The 27,515-nt window shown below is 44.5% G+C and overlaps 1 protein-coding gene across 3 annotated transcripts in view; it reads right to left on the reverse strand.

Moving 5' to 3' along the window:
• The window catches only part of DZIP1L (DAZ interacting zinc finger protein 1 like), a 50,947-nt gene that overhangs the window by 13,825 nt on the left and 9,607 nt on the right, over positions 1-27,515 (reverse strand). For 2 of the 3 annotated variants that reach the window (XM_057739420.1, XM_057739422.1), the window contains exons 2-11: positions 24,488-25,069; positions 21,712-21,796; positions 18,709-18,830; positions 17,625-17,786; positions 14,523-14,651; positions 8,438-8,500; positions 7,106-7,246; positions 4,860-4,890; positions 3,653-3,706; positions 373-506 (exon numbers count right to left, since the gene is read on the reverse strand). In XM_057739420.1, coding sequence (XP_057595403.1) covers positions 373-506; positions 3,653-3,706; positions 4,860-4,890; positions 7,106-7,246; positions 8,438-8,500; positions 14,523-14,651; positions 17,625-17,786; positions 18,709-18,830; positions 21,712-21,796; positions 24,488-24,988 — 1,422 coding nt within the window. In that variant the 5' untranslated portion in view covers positions 24,989-25,069. The remainder of the gene's footprint in view (positions 1-372; positions 507-3,652; positions 3,707-4,859; positions 4,891-7,105; positions 7,247-8,437; positions 8,501-14,522; positions 14,652-17,624; positions 17,787-18,708; positions 18,831-21,711; positions 21,797-24,487; positions 25,070-27,515) is intronic. The other variant, XM_057739421.1, reaches the window with a different exon arrangement.

A 27,515-nucleotide genomic window follows, 5' to 3' on the forward strand; every position in this document is an offset into this window, starting at 1 on the left:
ATTTTCAATTCTAATTCATCACTGTATTCTCAGTACCTCCTATAATACCTAGCACAAAGGTGCTCAATAAATATTTGTTGAATCTGTGAACAAGAACAAAGAAACAGAGACATGGAAGAAAGTAGCCAATGAGTGGAGAGCACAGATTGGCCAGGACATGGGGTGACATCTCAGGAAGCCATTGGAGGAAATAGAGAAGAGACCACAGTGCCAGCTGTGCAGGTTTATGTTCCTGGATACCAAAGGTGCCCCACTGGAACAAATAAGATGAATAAGCTCGCAATGTAAAGAACAATCAGCCCTTTGTTGGTTTAAGATCGCCCTGTGTCCAAACAGTAGGAACGGCCCTGCCACGGTGGCCCTGGACCTCACTTGCTTTATCCCCATGCTTTCCAACTTCTCCTCCAGGGTGTCCTCCAGGACTGGCCTGAACTGCTTCCAAAAGGTGGAGTTTCGCCTCAGAGCTGCCAGCACCTTCTGCTGTCCACTGCGGGAGTCCTCCAGCTCTGCAACACAAGACAACCACCAAGGTCAGCCTGGGCACCCAAAACCTCCACTCCCAAAGCCCCACTGCACCCGGCCAGAGACCCTGGTCTCCAGCCTGTGTGCCCAAGGCCACCAACCCCATCTGAGTGTCCATCCCCAGGCCCTTCTCCTCCTGGGAACCACTGCGGCAGGCCCTCCACCCGCCTTCAGGAACCTCACAGCCTGCCGGCCTGGACCTCCAAGATCTGGGTCCGTCCTGTCGCAGGTTAACTCAGGGCTTTCGGGCTTGTGACTCACACTTGCGTCTTGACGGTAGTTTGTTCCCTGGGCTCCATCCTTCCCACCTCGCACCCCCAGTGTGAGTATAACTGACACAGAGCACTGTATCAGCTTAAGGTGTGCGGAACGATGACTCGACTCACATGCGTGATACAGGTATACACACACAGACGGGGGACAGACAGACAGCTCCTTGCTCCCCTTGAGTCTACTGCCCAAATCAGGGGTTCTCCCTCCAACTGCACACGTCAGAATTGCCTGGGTTTAAAGCACACATTCCCTAGCCCCACCCTCTAGAGAGTCTGACTCCATAGGTCTGGGGAAGGGCCCTGGAATCTGCATTTTAACTTGCCCAGATGATTCTGAGGGAGGTGAACCACAGACCACAGCTTGAGAAACAACGACCCAGAAGTAACAAAATAAGCAATTACAATAAAATGTGATAACTGCGACTAAGGGGGGCCGTCCAGGGTGAGTTGGGGAGGGCCTCCCGGAAGTGCTCTTCAGGTCCAAGGCCAGGGGCCGCTGTGGTTACAGACGGACCAGCCTTTTGATTCACTCAACAGACGTTCACTGACAAGTAACATGGAGTGTGAACAGGCCAGTGCTGGGGACGCAAAAGGAAACCCTCAAGGAGCTCACAGGCAAGGCGATAATCTTAACCCTGCTGCCTATCTGAATCACCTGAGCGCCATCCCCAGCTAATTACATCAGAATCTCGGAGGGTGGGCCCCAGGCCTTAAGATCTATTTGGTTTTTTGTTTGGTTTTGACATACAATAAACTGCATATAATTAAAGTATACAATTTGATATTTTTTCTTATTAGTCATGTATATATGGCAATCCCAATCTCCCAGTTCATCCCACTCCAACCTTAAGATCTACTTGTGAAACTCCCCCGACCCTCTAACCACCACCACGCCTGAGGACCAGCTGTTCTAGAGCAGCGGTTCTCAAAGTGTGAGCCACGGTGTCGGCACCACCTGTCACTTATTAGAAATGCAGATTCTCAGATCCCGCTCCAACCCTACCAAATCAAAAGTTCTGGAGGTGGAGCCCAGCAATCTGTGTTCTAACAAGCCCCTCCTCACCCCCCCATGGTTGACTCTCCTCCATGAAGTCTGCACAGGGCATGAGCCCCACATTGGCTGCATGTTGAAATCACCTGTGGAGCTTTAAGTACTACTGACGCCCAAACTCCCGCCCTGCGTGCTGTGATTTAGGTAGTGGGGGCCTATCATGGTTCTCCAGAGAGCTGCAAGCAGCCCAGGAGATGCTCAGTGTGCAAGCAGTTGCAGAGAGCCACTGGACCTGCTGCGTTCCTCAAACCTGATCAAGCACCAGAATGCCCTGGAGGGCAGGTGCAGACATAGATGGCCAGGCCCTGCCCCAGAAGTTCTGATTCAGTCTGTGTGGCATGAGGCCAAGAATTTGAAAATTTTGCATTTCTAATAAGTTTCCAAGGGATGCCGCTCCTGCTGGTCTAGGACTAGAAGAAGTAGGTGAGCGTGCAAAGAGGCACAGCACAGTCTGACAAAGGTCTGGGTCCTGCCTGCAACAGGATGGGGCTTGGAGGGGGTGGGAAGGGGTCTCCCTAACTCGCCCTTCTCAGCCTCCTCCTCCTCGAACTCTGTGCCCCCACTGGAGGATTTGGTTCACCCTCACTGTGGACCTCGTGTTACTCAGGGTTACATGTAACTCTAATTTTTACTACGAAGGTTAAATGCGCTGGGTTGGGGGCAGGTAGCAGAGGACTGATTAGGTAAATTTTAGTTCATCCATCCAATGGAATTCTGCGAAGCCCTGAAAAAGTAATGGAGCAGCTCTATATAAAAGGATAGGAAATGACTTCCCAAATAAGTTAAGAAATAAGCACAGAACAAATGCACACTGTGCTCCTGTTCAGGAAAAGGGGAGAGAATGCAGACATGTACGTGCCTGTGTTTGCACCAAGTACCTCTGGGAAAACAAGCCATTAACAGTGGAATCTCTGGACGGAGACTGGGTGACCCAGCAGGAGGGACACCTACTGCTCACTCTGTACCCTTTTGCTTTTCTTTCTTTCCTCCTTTTTTTCTCCCTTCCTTCTTTTTACTTTCCTTCTTTCTTTTTCTCTTTTGCCAAAAGCATAGATTACTGTCTCAAAAGTAAAGAAAAATATTACATTAAAAACAAGTAAAATACCCCACAATGAACTCTTTGGTGACACAAATAAAACCCTTTCCTGGGTGCATCTGTTGGGTCACTCTGGAATTGTCACATCACAGCGTGGCTGGGCAGGCAGGCCTGGGTCAGCACGTTGGCTGTGAGCTCGGTGATCTTTCCTGGGAGCTCCTCCTCCCTGATCCTCCCAGGAGAGTCTATTTTCTTCACTTCTCCTTTGCATCCCCTGGAAACACCTGGTTCAGAGCTCTGCAAATCAGTCAGTCACTGAACAGAGCGAATAAAAGCAGCAGGTGCCCAGGGCTCTGCAGGGGGCGCCGAGCAAGATTCCTGCACATCAGTTAGGCCCCGTGTGACCTGCCTGCAGCACGCTTGCCACGCAGAATCAAACCGCAAAGGTCATTTTAAGCCAACGCAGGGAGGCCGCATCCGCTGCTCTCGGTAGCACCAAGCAAGAGGTGGTAGGGCAGGCCCCAGGGACAGGCTATGCAGCAGACACGGAGCCAAATCCTGACTCCACCACGTGCTGGCTCTGTGACGCTGGGCAAGTCACTGACCCTCTCTGAGCCTGGGTAAACCAGCAGACTGCACATGAGTCCCTGCGTGTAACATGCCTGGTGAGCCCAAGGTGCTTCACCCAGCCCCAGGCAGCCAGATCCAGTTAAGCAGAGACAAACTAAACAATGAAGAGGGCAACCCCCGAGGAAGAAAATGGAGCCCCACCTTCTTTGGAAGAGTCCTCCTCTGTGTCCACAGCCTTCGGGCCCTCGCAGATCCCTGAGGAGAGCAGGCACTCCGATTAGTGTCTCCAATGCCTTGGACCCCATCCCCGCCTTAGAAAAAAGCACGGGACAGCATCTGAGTGCTGGCCAGAAACAGCCAGCCCTCAAGTTGGTTCTCTCGCAGAGAGAGGCAGGATGGAGCAGTGGTCACCAGCACGGACTCTGGAGGCAACGAGACCAGAGTCCACATTCCAGCTTGGCCCCACGCTACCTGCGCACCACACGGTAAGTCCTTGAACTTCTCTAAGCCTCAGGCTCCTCACCTAGAAAGTGAGGACAGTAATAGCCACCCCACATTAAATCAGGGGGACAAGGTACTGAGACAACGGATCTGAAGCCCACGGCACACAGCTCCTATCGGCGGCATACACCCCAGCCCCAGCGCTCAGGAGATCAAGGCCATAGGAATAGCGCCTCTCTGAACTGCTTTCGAGGCTGGGAAAGAAATGTCTAGCCTCAAGGAAGGGGGTGAGGGTTTGCACGATAAGGCAGAAGGAAAGCTACAGGCGTAGGGCAGGGCAGACGGGATGGAGGAGGAAGGGTCAAGTTTCATAAGGGTCCTCCAAGCAGGAGCGGTCCCCCATAGGTAACTGTGGCCCTTCAGACTCCAGCTCCTGCGTCCGTCAGACACTCACACACTCACAAGCACACACACCAGCATGCCAGAGGACCCAGGAGGAAGAGGGTGTACACTCCAGACAGGCCGCATTCACAGAGATTCACGGAGATTTGGGGTCAACTTGCTACATGCTAGAAACAAGGTAAACTGGGACGGAGCTGAATCACGGCTGCGGTGAATTAGAAAAGCCTGTTCATGAGCCCTGCCCGCTCCATCCATCACTGCCCCCCAAGACCCCCACCCCCTGCCCACACCCCACGTCTCCACCATCCTTTAGAGAAGAGCAGGCCAGGCAAGAAATCCTGCCAGCTGCACAGAATGCCTTCAGCACAAACCTGGGCTGGGGCCCTGTCCGTCCCAGAAACAAAGGTCTTCTCACCCTCCCTCACCCCAGCCGGACAGCCTGACGCTACAGGTCCCTGAGCTGCTGCCACCACCCTCACCCTGTACACTGACTGGTGGGGGACAAGAGACAGGAGCGGCCGAGACGACAGCCACGATTGTTACAACCCGCCCGGTGTAGACTTACCCTCCACCTTCCTGAGAGACATGGTCTGGATCTGCAAAGACGTGGCACAGAACAGGTTATAGCCAGCAGGGGACTCTGCTGTGGGACGTGGGTCTACCTAGTTCTATGAAGAAGGGACGGGCGGTGTTTCCACACCACCCACTGGGAACTGGGAGGAGCTCGAGGACTCTGCCCCAGCCCCGCAATGGCACCAAGGGTGAACGGCAGCAACCATTTTCCCATGATGGGGAGGCAAAGACGCCCCTCTACAGAGACGGACTTTGGTTTGAAGGGCAGGAGCCCCCATGCAAGCAGAGGCGGGCGGGCACACAGTCGGTACTCTCGGTATAATTGGTGGAAATCAGCCAGGGCAAGGGAGGCTCCCTTCCCGCCATGTGGGCATCTGAGCTGAGTGCCCCCTGAGTGGGAGGAGCCAACATGGGGACAGTCACTGACTCTCTGCTCAACCCCTCTTTTCCAGGAAGTGCCTCTTCATCCTCCTTCCCCGTAGTCACAGACAGGACAGCCCCTGTGGCAATGAGACCCCCACACCACAGCCATAGCTGACTGTCCAGGTTTGGGCAGAGAATTCTGGACTGGTAACATGTGAATGCCAAGAGCTCTTGGCAGCCAATTGGTTTGAGTTTTGGCTTTCACTGTTTATTTGCTTGTTTGTTTTGCCACTTGGGGCAGATATGGAGTGGAAGCTGACCTTCACAGTAAAAGAAAAAATAGAAGCAGATATAGACAAAGGAACAGAGACACTGTCGAGGAATGACCTGACTACATTCATATCTCTGGGTCCAGTTTATTCCTGGACTTAGCGTCTCCCCTGCCTTGAGCTCTGTGAGAGACCTTGTCTAATGAAAAATGCCCTCTTCTACTTAGGCTTTAGTTGTTTTTCATTGCCTACTGATGAACGACTCATCCAATGTCCATTTCTAACTATTCCTCTTTTGCTTACCTTTATCCTAGGAAGTATAAAACTAATTATTCCCTTTCTAACCTTCCTTGCAACTATAGAAGAGGAAAGAGCATTTTCATCAACTTCTTCCATTGAATATTGCTATGATGGTTGGGGCTATGGCAGCTATCTTGCAACTATGAGAGTCAAGCATGAGACCATAAGTCAATATGCTAAAGATGGTAATAAAAAAAAAAATCAGAGTCTGGATTTCCAATGGCATAATCTTGCAGCTAAACCAAGGCCATCAACTGTCACCTTTTTTGGTGTTACAATAAAAATAAATCCCTGTTCACCTATTCTGTTATGTTTAGCCAGTAGGTTCCTAACTGAAACATCTACAAACAAGAGTTCTGGGTAACATAAGAAGGAAACCAGACTGGACCTAAGGTAGCCACAGCTGTAAAGAGTTAAGTGTTGGGGGGGGGGGGCGAGGGACAGTAAAAAGAAAAGCAGCAGGGCTGTGGACTAGATATGTTGACAGGGTGAAGTACAGCTGGGAGAACAGAAAGGCACAAATAGCAGGAGGTATAGGAGCAGTGGATTAGCTAGTGACAGTGGGTGCTGAGCCCGGAGAAGCTGTTGTGATGGTATCAGAACCATGGCAAAGGATCTGAGGAAACAGGAGGGCCCAGCTGGGGACAGATACACTTCTCCGCTGACCTGGGGCTCAGAAGGGGAAGCTGCACCCAGGTTGGGCAGAGAATGATCTCATTAGATGAAGAGTCAGAGGGGCCAGTTCTAGGAGAGGGGTGCTTAGCAAGTGATGTCTTTTCATCACACTAGTGTATCTGACAACCTCTTCAGAGGCTGTCGATTTGTGAAAAAGGAATTGGTTAAGAAATGGTGTATAAGAACACAGTGAAAAGGGCACACTTTGCATTTCACCTGCCTGGCTAGGGTTAAATCTCACCCCTATCATTTACAACATGCCCCGTGTGGACTCGGATGAGGTGCTTAACTTCTCCAACCTGCTTCATCATCTATCAAATGAAGATGGGGAGAAGGTAACGTCTACCTTGAAGGGCAGCAGTGAGGCTTATATGGAGGAATAAGCAAATTATCAACTAGGCACTGGCACTCACACGGCCTCTGGTATTACTGTGAATCCACTAACACAGGACAGCAGGCACATCTTCAGCATCCTCAGTACTTTCTGCCCCTCAAGTCTGAGGACTCTTCCCTCTTCTCAAAGAGCCTGACTAATGAGACTGTTCCAATAAGTCCAGGAGAATCTAAGGAGATCCTCACAGGGAAGAGCCCTAGGGCTCCTGGTCCTGGCTGGAAGGAGGGACACACCTACCATCTCCTTCTGGGAGGCGATGAGCCTGGCTTGTTCCTGGAGCTGGGCACGGAGGGCACTGATCTGACGCTGGGCCTGAGCAGCTGCTTTCCTCTGATCCTGAGACAGGGAGGCCTGGAGCCTCTCATTCTGCTCCTGCAGCTGGTGGCACAGGACAGTCAGTCAGTCACATGTCTGCAGGGACCTCTGAGCGCCCAGTGCCTGCAAGGCCTGCACCTGTAGGCAAACGCTGATCGGGGTTTCACCTGAAACAGGTGGAGTGTTTCCAGACCTGGGCAGGTGGCTTTCTAACAAAGCCTCTTCGCATGTGAGGACATTTCAAGCGGTGCCTGAGAAGTGAGAATTGAATGCAAGCCCCTAAGGTCAGGGCAAAAGCCTCTCTGTCAGGTGTGTCCACTGAAGGACAGTCAGGTAAGTCATTCGAAAATCATCAAATGGATGCTTTTAGGTGAAGACAAAAGGTGAAGGAAATGTGATCACATGCTACCTCTGATGTAAGAACAGAGAGAAAATGACACTACTTATTTATTTTTGCATAGAGAACTTCTAGAAGAATACAAGAAAGCAATAAAAGTAGCCACCTGTGGGGTGGGTGTCAGGGAGAGGTAGATGGAAATGAAGCAGAAGTGAGACTTTATGTACCTTAATATAGTCCTTCTGCTTTTGGAACAAACTTGAATGCATTTCCCATTTTCAAATGTTTCAAATAAGATAAACCCATCAGGTGGGAATTACTAGAATAGGGGGCCTCCGTCACGCACCAGACTCAGATCTAAGCACCTTCACCTTCTGAGCTTTCTGCAGCAGAACCTGGGGTTCTTGTTAACTGGCTTCCTCCTCAACTTGCCTCCTTCTCAGAGGCATTTTTTTAGAAGCTGTTTTCTCTGCCCTGGGGCCTGCTGCTCTCTGTCTACTGGTCTCAGCGTCTGAACCCTTGCATTTGAGCTGCCCCTGAACTACCGCTGAGGTTCACAGCCACCTGGCTCTCTCCCAGGTGGGGTTTCAAAGGAGGGCCCAAACACAGAACCACCAGGCAATTCTCTGAGTTTTACAGCACAACCCTCCTTAGAGTGCCTGAAGGGGTCACTGCAGAGGAAACCATGGAGGAAGGATGTGTTGGATTCAGAAGAGAAGGTCTGGAGGCCCCTGCTCCTGGCCAGGGAAGCTGCTGTCTGGGCAGCTGACCCCTCTGTGTATTGATGGGGGTCAGCAGCCAGGAACAGTATCAGCAACAAAATATCTGCCAACGAGTTCAAGTGGGGGCAAAGGATGCGGAGCTGAAGGATGAGAGGTCGTGGGCTAGGCTCTGCCAGACGGTCCAGTGAGACCTACCTCTCTCTTCTGAGCTACATGCTCTTCCTGCAGTGTCTTCATTTTTCTCTCCCATTCCGTTTTCTGAAAAAGATTAAATGCTTATCAAATGGGCACCTCTAGATATTAAAATATAGTATAAAGCTATAAGGACTAAAAAGTACTGGCTCATGAGTAGGCAGATAGAGTAGTATAAAGAATAGAAAGCCCAGACAAAGATGGGGGGGAAAATGGAATCTTGGTCTGGGGGAAGATGGATTATTGACAAATTGTGTTCAAACCAGTAGTTAACTGCCTGAAAAAAAAAAATGAACTTGGATCCTTATTTCACATCTTAAACGAAAATAAATTCTAGGTGGTCAAAGATTTCAACCTAAAAAATGTAAATGACATCAGCAAGATGATGGACCAGGAGATTCCAGCTCTCAAAACACCCACAGATGAGAATACCTTTATGGGAGCCCAGGAATCCAGCTGAGAGGTCCCAGAACCTTGGTGAAGCAAAAAACCCAAGAATAGATACATTGAGGGGGGAAGAAGAACAGTTTCACTCACCCGTGTCACCCCTCACCCAAGGAGGCACAGCTCAGTGCCAAGAGAAACCCCCTCAGCCCACAATCTCTCCCACGGGGAAAGTGAGAGCAAATGAGAACCCAACTGCCCCAGCCTTGAAGGATGCTGCCCAGGAGGCCCACTTCTGTCTTACCCCACCCAGAACTGAGGGAACCAGCATGGCTAAATCGACTTTCAGTGCTGGCATATGGATCTCAACACCAGCTTCAGATCCTACTGGCTAGTTTGTGGACAGCAGAAGGTGTGGATGAGGAGAAGTAAAAGTGCAGACTATTTGCATGCAATCAAAGTTAAGTTGTTTTTGGCTTAAAATAGAGTGCTATAATTATAAGATGTTTTATGTAAATCTAATACTAATCACAAAGAAAAAGCCTGTAGCAGATATACAAAAGATAAAGAGTAAGGAATCAAAGTATACCACGCCAAAATATCATCAACTCACAGAGGGAGACAGCAAGAGAGAAAGAGACAAAGGAACTATAGAACAGTCTGAAAACAATTAACAAAATGGCAATAGCAAATCCTTACCTATCAGTAACTACTTTAAATTTAAATGGATTAAATTGTCCAACCAAAAGATCAAAAGTGGCTGAACGGATTTTTTTAAAAAGATCCAACTATACGCTGCCTACAAGAGACTCAGGTAAGCTTTAAGGACACACATAGGCCGAAACTGAAGGGATGAGAAAAGACATTTCGTGCAAATGGTAAACAAAAGAGAGCAGGGTACCTCTACTTATATCAGACAAAATACACTAAGTCAAAAACTGTTATAAGAGACAAAGAAGGTCACTATATAATGATAAAGGGGTCAATTCATCAAGAGGATATAACAATTGTAAATATACAGTCAGCCCTCCATATCCATGGGTTCCATGTGTGTGTATTCTACATCCATGGATTTAACCAACCATGGATAGAAAATACTTGGAAACAAATTCTAGAAATTTCCAAAAAGCAAAATTTGAATTTGCCTCACACTGGCAACTATTTACATAGCATTTACATTGTGTTACAATATTTATAACTAGTTACACAGAATTTACATTGTATTAGGTATTATAAATAATCTACAGATGATGTAAAGTATATGGGAGGATGTGCATGAGTTATATGCAAAATATAAGGGACTTGAGTATCTGAGAATTTTGGTATCCACAGGGGGTCCTGGAACTAATCTCCTATGAATGGATACTGAGGGACGACTATATACTCACCCAACATAGGAGCACCTAAGTATATAAAGCAAATATTAACAGAACTGAAGGAAGAAATAGACAGCAATACAATAATAGTAGAGGATTTGAATACCCCACTTTCAGCAATGGATATATCATCCAGACAGAAAATCAATAAGTAAACAATGGACTTGAACAGTATTATAGACCAAGTGGACCAAACAGGCATACACAGACTATCCCATCCAAGTAGCAGAGTACACATTCTCCTCAAATGCCCAAAGAACACTCCCCAGGATAGATCACATGTTAGCCCACAAAACAAGTCTTGCCATTTTAAGCTTGAAATTACATCCAGTTAATCTTTTCCAACCACAATGCTATGAAACTAGAAGTCAATAATAGAAGAGAAACAGGAAAACTTACAAATGTGTAGATACTAAGCAGCACACTCCTGAACAAAGAAGAAATCAAAAGAGAAACCAGAAAATAACTTGTGACAAACAAAAATGGAAACACAACATACCAAAACTTCTAGGATGCAGCAAAAGCAGTTCTAAGAGGGAAATTTATAGTCATAAACTTTAACACTAAGAAAAAAGAAAGATCTCAAAAAAAGCAACCTGATTTTATACCTCAAGGACCTAGAAAAAGAAGAATAAACTAAACCCAAAGTTACTAAAAGGAAGAAAGTAATAAACATTAGATCAGATATAAATGAAATAGAGAATAGAAAAAGAACAGAAAAGATCAACAAAAGTAAGCATTAGTTTTTGAAAATATAAACAAAATTGACAAACCCCTAGCTAGATTAAGAAAAAAAAAGAGTCTCAAACATACAAAATCAGATATGAAAGAGGAGACATTATAACTGTTACCACAGAAATGCAAAGGATTACAAGAGACATTTGTAAACAATTACACACCAATAAGTTGGATAACCTAGAAAAAACAGACAAGTTCCTAGAAACATACAACCAAACAAGACTGAATCATAAAAAAACAGAAAATCTGAACAGACCAATAATGATAAGAAGATTGAATCAGTAGTCAAAAATCTGCCAACAAAGAAAATTCCAGAACTGGATGGCTTTACTGGTGAATTCTAGCAAACATTTAAAGAACTAATGCAAATTCTCAAATTCTTCCCAAAAATTGAAGAGGAAGAAACATTTCCAAACACATTTTATGAGGCCAGTATTACTGGCCAACAAATGTTGTCAAATGCCAGACAAGGAAACTACAAGAAAAAAAATTATAATCCAATATCCTTAATGAACATAGATGCAAAAATGCTCAACAAAATACAAGCACATTAAAAGGATCATACAACATGATCAAGTAGGACTCCTCAACATAGTAAAGGTCATATATGACAAGCCCAGAGGTAACATCATACTCAACAGTAAAAAGCTGAACACTTTTCCTCCAAGATCAAGGACAAGACAAGAATACTCACTCTCACCATTCTTATTCAACATAGTATTGGAAGTCCTAGCCAGAGCACTGAGACTATAAAAGGAAACAAAAGGCATCCAAATTGGAAAGAAAGAAGCAAAATTATCTGTTTCCAGGTGAGATGACCTTATAAATACAAAATACTAGAGACTCTAGCAAAAAAAAAAAAGATGTTAGGATAAACAAATTTGGTAAAGTTGCAGGATATAAAATCAGCATGTAAATATCAGTTGCAATTCTCTACACTAAAAACAAACTACTCAAAAAAGAAATTAAGAAAACTATCCCATTTACAATAACATCAAAATAAATTAAATACTTAGGAATAAATTTATCCAAGGAGGTGAAAAATCTATACACTGAAAACTGTAAAACATCAATGAAATAAATTGTAGGAGACAAATAAATGGAACAATATCCCATGCTCATGGATTGGAAGAATATTGTTAAAATGCCCATACTACCCAAAACAATTTAGATTCAATGCAATCCCTATCAAAACTTTAATGTTATTTTTCACGGAAATAGAAAAAAAAATCCTAAAATTCATGTGAAACCACAAAAGACCCCAAATAGCCAAAGCAATCTTGAGCAAGAATACAAAACTGGAGGCATCACTTCCTGATGTCAGATTATATTACAAAGCTATAGTAATTAAAACAGTATGGTACTAGCATAAAAACAGACACACAGACCAATGGAACAGAATACAAAAGCCCAAATTAAGCCCACATATGTATGGTCAACAAATCTTCAACAAGGGCACCCAGAATACAAAATATGGAAAGAATAGTCTCTTCAGAAAATGGTGTTGGAAAAATGGATATCCACATGTAAAAGAATGAAATTGGACCAATATCTTACACCACACAGAAAAATCAACTCAAAATGGATTAAAGACTGAAGTATAAGACCTGAAACCCTAAAACTCCTAGAACAGGGACATTGATCTTGTCAATGATTTTTTTGGATGTAAAACCAAAAGCACAGGCAAGAAAAGCAAAAATAAACAAATGGGACTACATCAAACTAAAGTTTCTGCACAGCAAAGGAAACCATCAACAGATGAAAAGATGACCTATGGGAATGGGAGAAAATATTTACAAACTATGTATCTCATAAGGAGTTAATATCCAAAATATGAGGAACTCATATAACTCTATAGCAAAAAAACAACCCAATTTAAAAAAAAAAGGACAAAGGACCTGAATAGACATTTCTCCAAACACCTACAAATAGTCAACAGGTATATCAAAAAGTGCTCAACATCATTAATCAGCAGAGAAATGCAAATCAAACCATGATAAAATTATCACCTCATACCTGTCAGAATGGCTATTATTTTTATTTTTCTAAATTTATTTATTTATTTATTTATTTATTTATTTATTTATTTATTGGTCACATTGGGTCTTCATTTTTTGTGCGTGGGTTTTCTCTAGTTGCATGAGCAGGGGCTACCCGTCATTGCGGTTTGAGGGCTTCTCAGTGCGGTGGCTTCTCTTATTGTGGAGCGCAGGGCTCTAGGGGCATGGGCTTCAGTAGTTGCGGCATGTGGGCTCAGCAGTTGTGGCTCACAGGCTCTAGAATGCAGGCTCAGTAGTAGTGGTGCATGGGCTTAGTTGCTCTGTGGCATGTGGGATCTTCCCGGACCAGGGCTCAAACCTGTGTCCCCTGAATTGGCAGGCGGATTCTTAACCACTGCGCCACCAGGGAAGTCCCAGAATGGCTATTATTTTTAAAAGTAACAAAATATAACAAGTGTTGGCAAGGATGTGGAGAAAAGGAAATGTTTTACACTGTTGGTGGGAATGTAAATTGGTACAGTCATTACAGAAAAACAGTATGGAGGCTCCTCAAAAAAGTTAAAAACCAAGAGAGTTACTCATCTTCCCCAGGGAATCTCCCATGTATCCATAAGGTACACGTTAATAAACTTGTTTGCTTCTCTCTTATTAAAAAAATTAATGATAGAACTACTATATAATCCAGCAATCCCACTTCTTGATATTGATTCAAAGGAATTGAAATCAGGATCTCAAAGAGATACCTACACACCGATGTTCACTGCAGCATTATTCACAATAGCCAAAATATGGCTACAATTACCCCCAGATTCAATGAAATATACATTAAACATGCACAGCTTTTTATGTGTGAATCATACCTCAATAAAGTGACATGTATGAATGAAAGAATGGAAAAATGAATGAGCAAACTAACGGAAAGAAAACACAGGAATACTTTTTTATTAATTTTTGTTTGTTTTTTGTTTTTCGCTTTTTGCTTTTGCCACACCATGCAGCTTGTGGGATCTTAGGTTCCTGACCAGGGATCGAACTGGGGCCTCTGGCAGTGGAAGCACGGAGTCCTAACCACTGGACAGCCAGGGAATTCCCAAGAATATTTTCTTTTTAAACCTCAGAGTGGCCATAAACCAAATCAGCCACAGTGGGAATATTTACACCACGGAAAATGGCAAACGCTACATATCAAAGGTTTTACAGTTTCAGACAACAGGTTGTTAAATATTTACCATCACACCATTAGATCCATGCCAAATATCTCCAAAATCAGGAGAGTGTCACACTTCATAAGAATTGTTTTCAACTGGGTTGGAATCAAAATGAGGGCAAAAGTGTCCAGTAAGATACACAACTGAATGTATTTTGAAAAATCTCAGGAAATCTGACACTGCACACATGTATGTCACCAGCCTCACCTCAGAACCCTAAGGACCCTACTCCCTGCTTTCATGAACTGGCAGAAGCTTGGAAAATATAAAACCGATGTCTTTCACCTTCCCTAAAACCACAGAGCAAAACCGACAAACTCTGCTGGGAGACAGCATGGTTCTCGCCTGGCTCTGGGAAGAAAGGCATGGGGCATCGGCTCACCTGAATTTCCATCTTTTCCTTTAGGGCCTGGAGCTCCTGAGCCTGCCTGAGTCTCTCCTCGGGATCCTCATCTTGCAGGGACCCAAGGTTGGACTTCATCACACTGTGGGACTGCAGCGCCTGCAGTTTCTGAAAAGGCCAGGGCGGAGTTTCATTCAGAGGAAGATCTAATCGTGATGCTGCCTTTTATACCCTGAGCGGTGTCAGAAGGGCCCACCTTACCCCAACCACATAGCCCCAACTTGCACTCATGCCTGCAAACATTCACACAAGTGCACACTGCCCTTCACTAGGGTTCTCCTAAGAGCTCAGCCCTTGCACAGGAGAAGCAAGTTCCCATGGAAGAACAGACTTCAAGAGTGTCATTTCCATTGCGCTGAACTTCTGCTGTACTTCAAACCCGGAACTCACCTGACAGCTTTCCCATTTCTTCCTCGTTCTCAAACAGGGTGAAGAGAATCAGACTCTTAGAGCTTTGAGGAGGGTCTTGGGCACTCCAGACCACTCCCTGAGGACTCCTACCCCTCTTCCCACCAAGAAAAAATGCTGGCTGTCACCAAGAAGGCCTGGCTTTTCACAGCTTGGGGTCATGTCACCGATGTCTAGTGTTTCCCAAGCTAACAGTGTATGATGTTGTTGCAGAAATCTCTTCAATGTGAAGAAAAAGCCACGGAAAAGTGGATCAAAGAGAAGATGCCTTTCCGTGCCCTATGGTTATATTTTTAAATATATCACTACTGCAGTGACAAAAGCAATTTTCTCCATCCCTGTTACTGTATAAAACTCATAAGCCTTATTAAAGCTTTAGAGAACATTAAGTCCCTGAGTTTAACTTCTCATTCTTGCTCATCTTTAACTCCTCTCAATTCCTGCTAAAGCAATATCGGGTCCAAGTGTTAACCATTTCTAAATATTTTCCTAGAGTCAAATGCTTTATCAGATATATGTACAACTTTCAGCCTCTGCTGTGTCACTTCTGTCTTCACACTCCTGCTTATGACACAGCAGACAGCTGGCTTTCCTGGCACCACAAACCTTCAGGGTGTTTTCCCCTCAACTGGGGACTCCTCTGGCAGCCGGATCTACCCTACATCCAATCTTAAGTTCTCTCTTCAGTCAGATGATTTAGCCAAAGTAAGCTCTCTGACTTCCGTATCAGGGACAAAGCTTTAAGGAGAAATATTGTCAAAACCTATTTAGCTCTCACTGGCCCTCCTAACAGCAAGGAGAATCTTTGGAAAGTGGACTTACAGTGTTTTTCACAGTCACTCTAAATGCAACCTTCTGTTTCCCCACCACCCCCACCCCGCCCCAGAATTTTTTAAAAATAAATCAACAAGATAATTGTCCAACTACACTGAGAATTTTGTATCCAGTTTGGGTCCTATACTTTGATAGAAGTAAAACTATAAAATGTCAGGTGAGAGGAGATGGGGGGAGGCACACAAACACAAAAATACAACAGAAGCCATCCTACAGGGGAAAGACAGAAAAAATGGACGTTCCAGTTTAGGACAATGTTATCCAAGTTAAAGGAAACCACGAATGGTAGTAAGAATTATCTCCTCTTTTACCACAACTCAATTTCCACCAAAAGTAACCTCTGGATTTTTGAGGACGCGGTTTATGAGCAACAACTCCAAATTCAAATCAATACCTAGGTACCTAATGTGTCTAGTCAGTGAGCACCATGTCAGGGGAAGTGTGGGAGTCAGAGAGATTCAGATGAGCTCAGGGATGAGGGGTGTGGAGCTGGGGCTCAGGGGCATGACGTCCACGTGGTGGAGCAGCATCTCGTATTCCACAGATCATCCCTATCTGCTCTGGAGGGACATTCAGGATGGGAGGACTTGGGTCACTATTGATACACACACACACATACACACAGAGCTCTCATTGCAATCCCACCACCCTCCATCCTTGGCTTTCCATCTCAGATTGAGATGATGTTGTCTAGGCGTTTCTTTAGACAAAATGTGGAATGCTAGCGAGAAACACTGTTAGACAATTCATTTTCAAATCAAGAAAAGATTCTCCTTGATGTTCGGAGGACCAATAAGAGCTAAATACATTCTAAAAATACTTCTCCTCAAACCTTGTTCCTGACACAGCTTTAGTTATACAGGTTTATATGGGAAAATGCTGTGCAAGGATAATTTTAATAAGGTTTTCTTGAATAAACTTGATAATATTGATATATGCAGTAGAAGAGTAGAGGCTTTGAAGTTTAAAGAGCTGGATTCAAATCCCAGTTTTACCTCGTAATAGCTGTGTGACCATGGGCAAGTTATGTGACCTCAGTGTCTTTGCCTGTAAAGGAGGAATGATAATAGCTTTTCTTTTAAAAAAGGAACTTTTTTTTTTTTTTTTTTTTTTTTTTTTTTTACTTTTTGGCCGCACTGTGGGACATTTGGGATCTTAGTTCCACAACCAGGGATCGAACCTGTGCCCCCTGCACTGGAAACAGGGAGTCTTAACCACTGGACCTTCAGGGAGGTCCCTAAAAAAAGAACTTTAAAAAAGAAATTAATAAACTAATGATATACCTACCTTTAGAATGTTATAGTTGTTTGGTTGTTACAAGGATTAAAAGTTAGTATATACAAAGTACTCTGCAGAGGGGCTAGAAAAGTTTCAGTAAATGTTAGCTAGTACGTGTGACCTCAACAGAGGGCCTGGCTTGCAGCCAGCACTCAGCAAGTACTTGTTAGAAGAAAAATGCATTCATTTAAATTTTGTCTCATTTCTTGCCCAGTGATGACAGCCCTTTGCAAAAATAAGGATACTATCTAGGGAGCTCTTACTATGTGCCACATAATGTTAAGTGCTGTCTATGTGCTAATTAAACCCTTTTGGAAACCTACCCTACAGAAAAGAAACTGAGGCACAGGAAGGTTAAGTAACTCGCCTAAGATCACACAGCCAGTATGTGATGGAGCAGGGATTCAATCCTGGGCACTGGCCTCTGGTATCTGGCCTCACAGAGTATTACCCCCCAATGGCAGATGACAAGAGAACTAGTACAAACAAAGAAATGAATTTTGAGAACAAATAAGCAGATTTTCAACTGCAGAACTTTGAGAAGCCTTTTAGGTTGGGTACCTCTTCCAGCGTAGAGTTCTGGTCGGCAACACTTTTAAATTCATCCCAAAATAATTTTTTGAGCTTGTCTATTTCCCCACACAGCTTGGCCCTCTCTTTTTCTTTCCATTCATCAAATGCTTTGTTCGCTTCTATTTCCCGCTGATGCATGATGTCTGCTTCCTACAAAAAATAGCAAAAACAAGAGAATCATTAATTCCACATTATGGGACTTCCCTGGTGGCAAAGTGGTTAAGAATCTGCCTGCCAATGCAGGGGGCACAGGTTTGATCCCTAGTCAGGGAAGATCCTACATGCTGCGGAGCAACTAAGCCCATATAGCCCCCTCTCGCCACAACTAGAGAAAGCCTGCATGTAGCAACAAAGACCCCATGCAGCCGAAAATAAATAAATAAAAATAAATAAATAAATAAATCTTTTTTAAAATTCCACATTATGACAAGTATTTACCGAGAAACTGCGAGGGCCCCTTGTCCGTGCAAGCCACTATGGAGACCCAAAGAACATTCGTCCCCCAGGCCCCACTGTTTGGACTGGGAGTGGGATTCGTCTTATCTGAACTGTAAAGGCCCTTGAGAATGGGGATGACGTCTTTTCTCTCTTTATGTTCCTCATAACGCCTGGCATAGCTGCTGCTCAGTAAATGCATGCTGAGGGGAGAAGTGATGAAGGAATACGTGCCGGAAGGAGTGAGGCAAGATTATGTACTTTTGTTCGACAAACATTTACTAAGTACCTCCTCTGAGCTGCCTTTTGGAGCTTATCCAGTCTTTGTCCTCAAAAAACTAACAGGATGTTGTAAGAGGTATATTGTAAGAGGTCAACATTCAGGTTCAAATGCCCTCAGAGGGTGCTAAGGCAAGGAGCTGCAGCTCTCTCTTGGCCATACAGGTCTGGACAAGTAACTGAACGTTCCTCGCCAGGCTACCTCACACCCTTTGGCACATCCAGGAAGACGCCATCCGAGCTCTGACTCCCTGCCCTGGGAAACAGCCAGAACTTCGGCCCTGCGGGAGGCGAGGGCCTCACAGGTCTCCTGGCTAGTCCAAGACCCAGTCCCCTGCTGTTTCCCCTCCACACCCACCTGGAGCCGCTGCTGCCTCTCCGCCTCCCTCCGGGCTTCCAGCTCCCCCTGGGTCCACTTCAGCTTGGCCCGCAGCTCTTCTAACACCTCCTCCACGGGCTGCTCCTGCGTCTTCTGCTTGCCTGTGGGGTCCACGCCAAGAGAGGGTGGCCAGCGTAAGTCAAAGTCAGTGGAAGGCATAGCTCCTTGTCACACCTCAGCCTGAGACCAGCTTTGCCACTTACACTGTACACTGACCTGGGGCAAATGGCAGACGCTCCCTGACCCTCTGTTTCTCCAAAGTGGAAAAAGGAGATAGTAACAGCACCTAACCCAGAGGGTCACGGTGAGGATGAGGTGTGATAATGCAAAGTACTTAGCATACTGCCTGGCAGGACAGCGCAATCCACGTGAACTATTACCATCATTTAAAATAACTATTTTGACAGTACTAACACATGGAAATGTGAGTGCAAAATCAGTAGAGTAACAGCAGCAGAATACCAAATAGCGAGTACACACTGATTGTTAATACAAAGAGCATATCTTCGCATCCCGACAGCAATCAGAGGGGAGTTTAGTGATAATAATTGTAGTTTTAAGTTCACTCTTTTCAGTAATATAGTATAGTTTAAATGTGTAGTTTTAAATTTCCAGTGAAAAAAAGGCAGCATGCATTATGAAGAAACCTTGAATTACAGAAGAATATTCTAACTAAACACACACTGATAAACTAAGAGTTAAGGGTTAATGAAAAAGACACCAATTGTACTTGAACATTTGTTACTTTTTAAAAGTACATTTAGGGATTATTAGATGGTACTGTTATTAAAACTTGAAGCTTTCCTTTGAAAAGAGATATGTGGCTTTTCTCAGATGGGACTTTTTAGAAACAAGCAACTTTTAGATGCAGTGAAAATTAATTTGGATTAATACAGTGATTTGAGTGACTTCCCTGGCAGTGCAGTGGTTAAGACTCCGAGCTTCCACTGTAGGGGGCATGGGTTTGATCCCTGGTCAGGGAACTGAGAGCCGGCATGCTGCGTGGCACAGCCAAAAAAGTAAAATAAAAGAAATTTTAAAAATAAAATAAAAAATAAAGTGGCTTGAGGTGAGTCTGAAATGGGAGAACTGGGGTATCCGTGAAGCCAGCTGCCTGACAATAAATTAATGAACAGTAATGTAGCCAAAGTTGCCTTAAGAACATATTTTCCCTCTCCTTACAGCACTTTACATTAAGGAAATAATAAGGAATATGCACAAAGATTTATGTACCAGAATGTTATCATCAGGTGATTTATAATAGGGAAATTTTTAGTAGTCCATATAAATTAAGAAATATTTCAATTGTGAAATAAATTATGATTGCCACAGGATGAAATACTATTCAGCCATTAAAAATCATGTTTTCAAAGATGATTTAATGACTTTGGATAATATGATATATTCTTAATTGAAAATAAGCAGTATCAAAGCTGCATCCTATATGATGATATTTGTACACAGAAAAATAATGACAGTGAACACACCAACATATTAACTGTAGGTGATATTGTCCACAGTTTTTATTTTCTCTTTTTTACCTTTCTGTATTTAAATTTTCTATATTAAAGGCATATTTTTTCCAATTTTTAATTGTGGTAAAATATACATAACATAAAATTTACCATCTTAGCCATTCTTAAATGTATAGTTCAGTGGTATTAAACACATTCATGATGTTGTGCGACCATCACCACCATCCATCTTCAGAACGTTTTTCATCTTGTAAAACAGAACCTCTATACTCACTAAACACCAACTTCCCACTCCCCCTTCCTCCAGCCCCTGGCAATCACCATTCTACTTTCTGTTTCTATGAATCTGACTATTCTAGGTACCTCATATAAGTGAAATCATATAGTATTTGTCCTTTTGTGACTGACTTAGTTCACTTAGCATAATACCCTGCTGTAGAATATTGCAGAATTACCTTTCTTTTTAAGGTTGAATAATATTTCTTTGTATCTATATACCACACTTTGCTTATCCATTCATCTGTCAATGGACATTTGGGCTGCTTCTACATCTTAGCTACTGCGAATAATGCTGCTATCAATATGTATACAAATATCTCTTCAAAGACATATATCTTTATCAGAAAAAAATATTTAATAAGTAGATAACCTGTTTTTCCTTAGCAGCCTCCAATGCAAAACCAAGAAGAATTAGATGTATAATAAATGCGTAGTAACTAGGTGAATTGTGCTGTTTTAAAACTCTGTTTGTTCTTTGAAAAGGAAATTAAAATAAAGGGGAAAATGTCTTATTCAATGGGATTTTTATATGTAATCTATATTACAGTTTATCACATTGCATTTTCATATCTATGTTTATTTTATGCTTTAACAGCTAGTTCTTATTGAACTTCAAAAAACAGATATAGAGTATACAAATCACTTAATGGGGAAAACATACAGCCTTACGACTCATTTTAGAATTTGAAATGCTAAAATTACAATGATTAAGTCATAATAAGCTCATGTACATTAAAAAAAGTCAAAGAGGGGGGAGTCAAGGAAGGAGGGAATATGGGGATATGTGTATAAAAACAGATGATTGAACTTGGTGTACCCCCCCAAAAAAAATAATAATAATAAAAAAAAATACATAAAAAAAAAAAAAAGTCAAAGAACTGGTCTGACTGCTCATTAAGCCCAGTTAAGCTTATCTGTGTGACTGCCCCATTCACAGTGAAGGACACTGAAACTCAGAGAGGGAAACACTGACCACAATCACATAATAGAAAAGGACAAACCTGAGACTGGAACCTACCTGTCTGACTCCCAGCCTTTTCTTCTCTATACACGTGGTCAGAAACCCTCCTTGCCCCTTGGAGGACCTCCCCATGGTGGATGGTGGGAAAACCTCATCCTCAACCAGATGATGAGGTTCTGAGGGCAGCTTTGGTGGCATACGTGCCCCTCACCCGCTGAACACGAGCCCAGGCCCTTCCACAGTCCCAGGAGGGCCACCTGGACTCACCGCCTTCCACCACGCCCGCATGCCTGCGCTGGATGTGACCCCGGAGAAACATGGCATTCATGAAGGCCTTGTCACACAGGTGGCACTACACAGAGGGAAGCAGTGGGAAGTGCAGGATTAGCTCGCCTGAGTCAGCCTGGGATTCTACTAAAGCTCCCATTCCTTGGGAACCCAGAGGTGCTTCACAAATGAGCTTGATTTACTCAGTAAGGCAGTGATGTGAATCAAAAATAAAATATATATATATTAATATATATATATATATATATTACGCACCCCCCCAAATATATTTTTTTTTCTGAGCCTTAAAACATTACCAGTGCTGTGGGGTGTTATGAACGTTGACTATGTATTTGATGATACTAAGGAACTTGTGTTGGTTTTTCAGGACATGATGATGGTATTATGTTTATGTTTAAAAGTGGGAGTTCTTACCTTTTAGAGATACACAGTGAAATATTTACAGATAAACTCATGACTGATACACTTCAGAATCATCCAAGGGTGGGGTAGAGTGGGTGGAGGAACAAATGCAACAACATTGGCCATGAGTTGATAACTATTGAGCTGGGTAGTGAAGGTTTATATTATTCTCTCTACTTTTGTATACGTTTGAAATTTTCCACAATAAAAACTTTTGTTCAAAAAGCACCAATGTTCAAATCCCACCCGAGTTGAGACCCACCAGAGCAAAGGATAGTAAATAGAGCATCTGCAATTCCACTTCACTCTCCTCAAGCAGTTCAGACACTGCTAATCTAGCGTATCATTTTTTCACCATAAAACTTCAAAATTCTTCCAACAGCGCTCTGCAGGCTGCCATTGCTAGTCAATCAAAGTAAGAGGGCAGATTATTTGCTGTCTTTACATAAGGGCAAATGTGACAGAAATTGCCAGCTGTCCCCCAGTACCAGTTTTCCCTTTTCCCTTAGCAATAGAAACCTTGAATTTTAGCTGGTCATGAGGCTAACGAGAATATATGTCACATCCTCCCCACAACCAGGTGTGGCCACGTGACTAAATTCTGGCCAATGGCGTGTAAACAGAAGTGTATATGCAACCACTTCTGGAAGGTATCATTAAAGAAAGAGCCATGACATTCCTCACCCTCCCTCCTCCTGCTGAATGGAATGTGAACTTGAGAGGTGGCACTCAGGCAGCCATCTTGGACCAGGAGACAGAAGCACATGATGATGTTGGAGAGAAACACATCCAGAACTGGGTCCACGATGGTTGTGGCATTACATGCCACCCCTGGATTGTTTACCTCTAAACTTGGTTCATGAGAGAGAAAAATAAACTTCTATCTGGTTCAAACAATTATGACTTGAGGTTTCCTGTCACCCACAGCTAAACCTAATCCAGATGGATACAGTCTGGGTTTACAGACTTTGCCCACTCCCAAGTTCTAAAGTGACACATGAATTTCTAGTTATCTGAAGGAATATCAGTTGGGTGGGGCAGGGAATATTTTATAAGGCATCTTATTCCAAATTATAAGCCCTTCCCCTCATCCCATCCTTCCCTGCTTCCATTTTCCCACCCCAAGCAGCACACTCACATATCAGGCACCAGACTAGGCCCTTTTCCATGCCAGCTTTGAATCTGGGAAAATGAGATGCTGGCATTGCAGTGGCCCAACTTGCTACCACATGGACAGAGTCTTTCTGAGAATGGAATCCACACTGATGAAGAATTGCCAAGAGATGCAGAGAGGGAAACTAGATTCTGGTGCCATCATCTGAGTCCCACCACAACCCTGGATTTTTTCAGTTAAATAAATAAATAAATAAACCAATAAACTCCTTATTGGCCTAAGCTAGGTTAGACTGCTGTTCTGTCATTTACTGCTGAAAAGGTTCTGATCCTTTTATCATAATTAACAGTATACTAATTATGTCAATTACCATTCAATCCACTAACATCATATCCTAATGATTCCTTCTGTCCACCCATCCCCAAGCTATGAATTTCTGGAAAACCTAAACCAGCATGATTTGTGTCTTCATCCTCAGAGCCTGGCAGAGGGCCTGGCCACCTGACAACTTACTAAAGGGCAACTGTCCCCAATTCACACTTTCCATAGAAAGAAATGCAACGCTCAAATGCTACTTTGGGTAATGAACGGTCCCTTGGCTGACTAATGGAGTCACTTTTCCAGAATGGGCCGGCTCTACCAGTCCCTTGTCACACACCTCTTACACACACCTTTACACCTCACACTCTCGACACTCACACACAAAGCCTTCATACATACACACTCACGCCCTCTATGAATACACACACCCTTACACACATACACACACTTCATTCATTCACACACATACACCATAAATATATCTTTACATGCACACTTCACATGCAAGCATATTACACACCACACACTCTACACATATACATACGTATACCTTTCACAGAGGTACCCTCCCAACAATCACAAACACATCTTAGACACCATCCATAAACACACACACACACCCCCTGCATACATCTACGCATGGATACGTGAGACATGAACTCACACATACACCTGCCACACATGGACAATCTCCATACACACACACACACACACACACACACACACACACACACACACATGCTGTAGACCTGATGAGATACCCTGAGGCTCTCTGGCCACAAGCAGCATCTCTAAAATCTGCTCCCAGCCCCAGTGAGAATGGCCATGGCAGCCTCAGAGGCCAGGCAGTGGTGCCGCCGGGGTGGCCAGTGGCTGGGCACACAGACCTCCCAGCGTCCCGCCCACAGAGATGCTCACCGCGTGGTAGCTGTGGGCGCCCGTCTGCAGGAGCAGCTGCTGCAGGGCGCCGATCATCTTGCGCCGCCGCCGGCTCTCCTCCCGCACACCCTTGAGCTCGTCGGCCTGGCGGTCCAGCTCCTGCTGGCCGCGCTCCTGCTGGCCCATGCTGGCCAGCAGCCGTGCCTCGAGCTGGGCCATGCTGGTGCTCAGGCAGTCCTGGCAGTGCAGCAGGTACTCGATGCTGAGCTGTGCCAGCCGCAGCACCTTGAGCAGCACCGGGTCCACGGGTTGCCCGCAGCGGCCACACACCTCCCGGTCCAGGTTGCAGAAGGTGACGCTGGTGATGTTCTCCTGCAGGGTGGCCACGTCCAGCTCCTGTGCCACGCGGTCCACATCCAGGGCGCTGATGCGCCTCCAGTCCAGGCTCTCACGGCGAGGCTGGAACTTGAAGGTGGGCAGAGTGTAGGCCGCATAGAGGGGGCTGCCAAGGCCCTGGGCGGTGGTAGCGGGGGAATGCATGGGTGGGGGAAGCCCCGGGCTGACCACTGGGGAAGGGTGCCACCAAGGCCACGGCAGCAGGCACAGGAGCTGAGAGAGGGCCTGGAAAATGGGAAGAGAGTTGAAGTTAGGCCTGGTACGTGTGGCTGCATATACCGTGCTAACCAGCAGAAGCCTGCAGTGGGCACGGTGCATGCTGACAGGGCCAGAGCAAGGGTGTGGACTTCATAACACACAGATGTGGATTCAGATCCTCAGCCTTGAGCAAGATCCTCTACATCTTTAAGCCTCTGTGTGTACTGGGGATCACGGGGCCTCTTCTTGTGGTTAGGAATGAGGCAGGCGAAACTCCCAGCCCAATGCCTGGCACACAGTAGGTCCTCAGTGAACCCCCCTGCCACGCCCAAGTGTACTGCAAGAGTGCCTGCCCGAGGGCTTGGTCAGGAGGGAGCTGTCAATTGTATAAGCAGTCTTTCCGCAACCCTACATTGATCTCAGGGTAAAGTCTAATAACTTGCCACGGGAGGTAGAGCCACTGAATGATGGACATTAAGTGGCTCTCCTTCTGTAATTGCAAGATTTAATGGACGAGGTGGGCTACGGTTCCCAGCTTCCTCAGCTGCAAGGTGTTACCTGTATGACTAGTTCTCTCTACTGGGATGTGAGTGAAATGATGTCCGCCCCTACCATGGGGTGGCACTCGAGAGAGCAGCCGTGTCTGCAGAGAGATGATGCTCAGTCCATGACGGTCTTTTTCAAACCTCATGGTTTAGAAAACAGCTCCAGTTTGTTGTTAAAAGACTCAGATTCTACTCACCACTCTCTTGTTAGACAAAGAAACTGTTCTCTTTGGGGAGTAACTTGACAATAGCAATTGGAATTTAAAATGAACGTTCCCCTACTAAGAATTACAATTTATTCCACAAACTCACGCACGTGTGTAAAGGTGCTTGTGCAAAAACTGTCACTGTAGTATTATCTGTAATAGCAAAGTACAAGAAAATTACAAGAAAGCAAAGTACAAAGTACAGTAGGGGATATGAATGGTATCTCTATACTATGAAATACTAGGCAGCTATGGATAAGAATAAGGCAGCTTTTTGTGTATTGACTGATATGGAATAATGACCATATACATACATATCCCTATATACCCATTTCTGTTTAAATAATATATTAATATGACATTTAATAATAATTTGCAAAAACAAAGGAGACGTATATCTCACATATGTAGGTGCATATACATTATATATACATATGCACATATATATATCTCACATTAGAATGTTGCCTATGAGGGAGGAGGGAAATGGGAATGTGAAATGGGGATAGATAAATGAATAAAATAAATAAATAAAATAGATGGTGCATGGGTAGGAGATGGACAGACAGATAGATAGGTCTTACACAGACCAACGATGATAATAAGATATATATAATACGTACACATATATGAATGATTCATGTTTGTTATTCATATATAATCATACTTAAATTAAATATACTGATTTATTATTCATACACATGGCTCATTATCTATATTACTTCACAAGCATAGAATATTTCTAGAAAGATAAACAAGCTGATAGCAAACGGTAATATCTGGGAACCGATGCTTAGAGGCCTTTTATTTTCCACTCACCACCTCTCTATACTTTTCAGCTCTTCGCATCATCATCTACTACTTTTATAACTTAAAAAAATATGTACAATTTCTGTCCTTAAGGAACTTAGAATCTGACTAAACAAGAATTACATGTGACCCTATTTAATCAAGTTCTTTCTAGATCATGTGATTTACACTTTCAAGTACAGGAGAAAGTCAGAAAAGAGAAAGGCCATTGACCTCACGAAGCCCAAAGGCCTTGAAGAAACAGTCAGGCTGCGTGTGCAAAGAGGGCAAGGCCTCCAGGAAAGGCCCCTGAGTGGCCTGAGCCTGTCTTCATCTGGGAAAGGCAGCAGGAGGAGGTGACAGGCCTGCCTTGGGGCTCTGTGAGGACTGGAGAAGAGGCAAGGGGAGGGCACTCAGTAAGAAAACTGGCCACGGTGCAGGGAGTGCCAGTCTCCAAGCCAGACACACACGCTAAATGCAAACCTACAAACGGGTATAACTCTCACTTTACAAACAAGGAAACTGGTATCTGGAAAGGTTAATAAGCGTCTTCCCAGGTAGGGAGGCCAGAGTTGAAGTACAATTGGAGCTGCGTCTGGCTGCAAAGCTTGTGGACTTTGAAGCACCCAACATCGATTCTTGAGGCTATTTGTCCTAAAATTTTGCTTTGACCAGATCATCACCCTTATCCATCAAATTCATTCATTCACTCATTCACCCCTCACCCCCTCCTCTAGTGCATGCCTAGCTTGGCCAGGTCTGGTGCCAGGCACTGGGGCCACCGACATGCATTAACCACACCCCTCCCACACAGCCCCCACGCGAGCAGCATGGCTCCTTGCTGCCACAGTACTGAGTGCAAATCCCTCAGCCTGGTCTTGAAGCTGTCACAGGATGCCACAGACCCACCTTCTACATTTCAGCTTCCATGCT

This window comes from Hippopotamus amphibius, chromosome 6 (genome assembly GCF_030028045.1).
Source record: "Hippopotamus amphibius kiboko isolate mHipAmp2 chromosome 6, mHipAmp2.hap2, whole genome shotgun sequence".
NCBI classification, from domain to species: Eukaryota; Metazoa; Chordata; class Mammalia; order Artiodactyla; family Hippopotamidae; genus Hippopotamus; species Hippopotamus amphibius.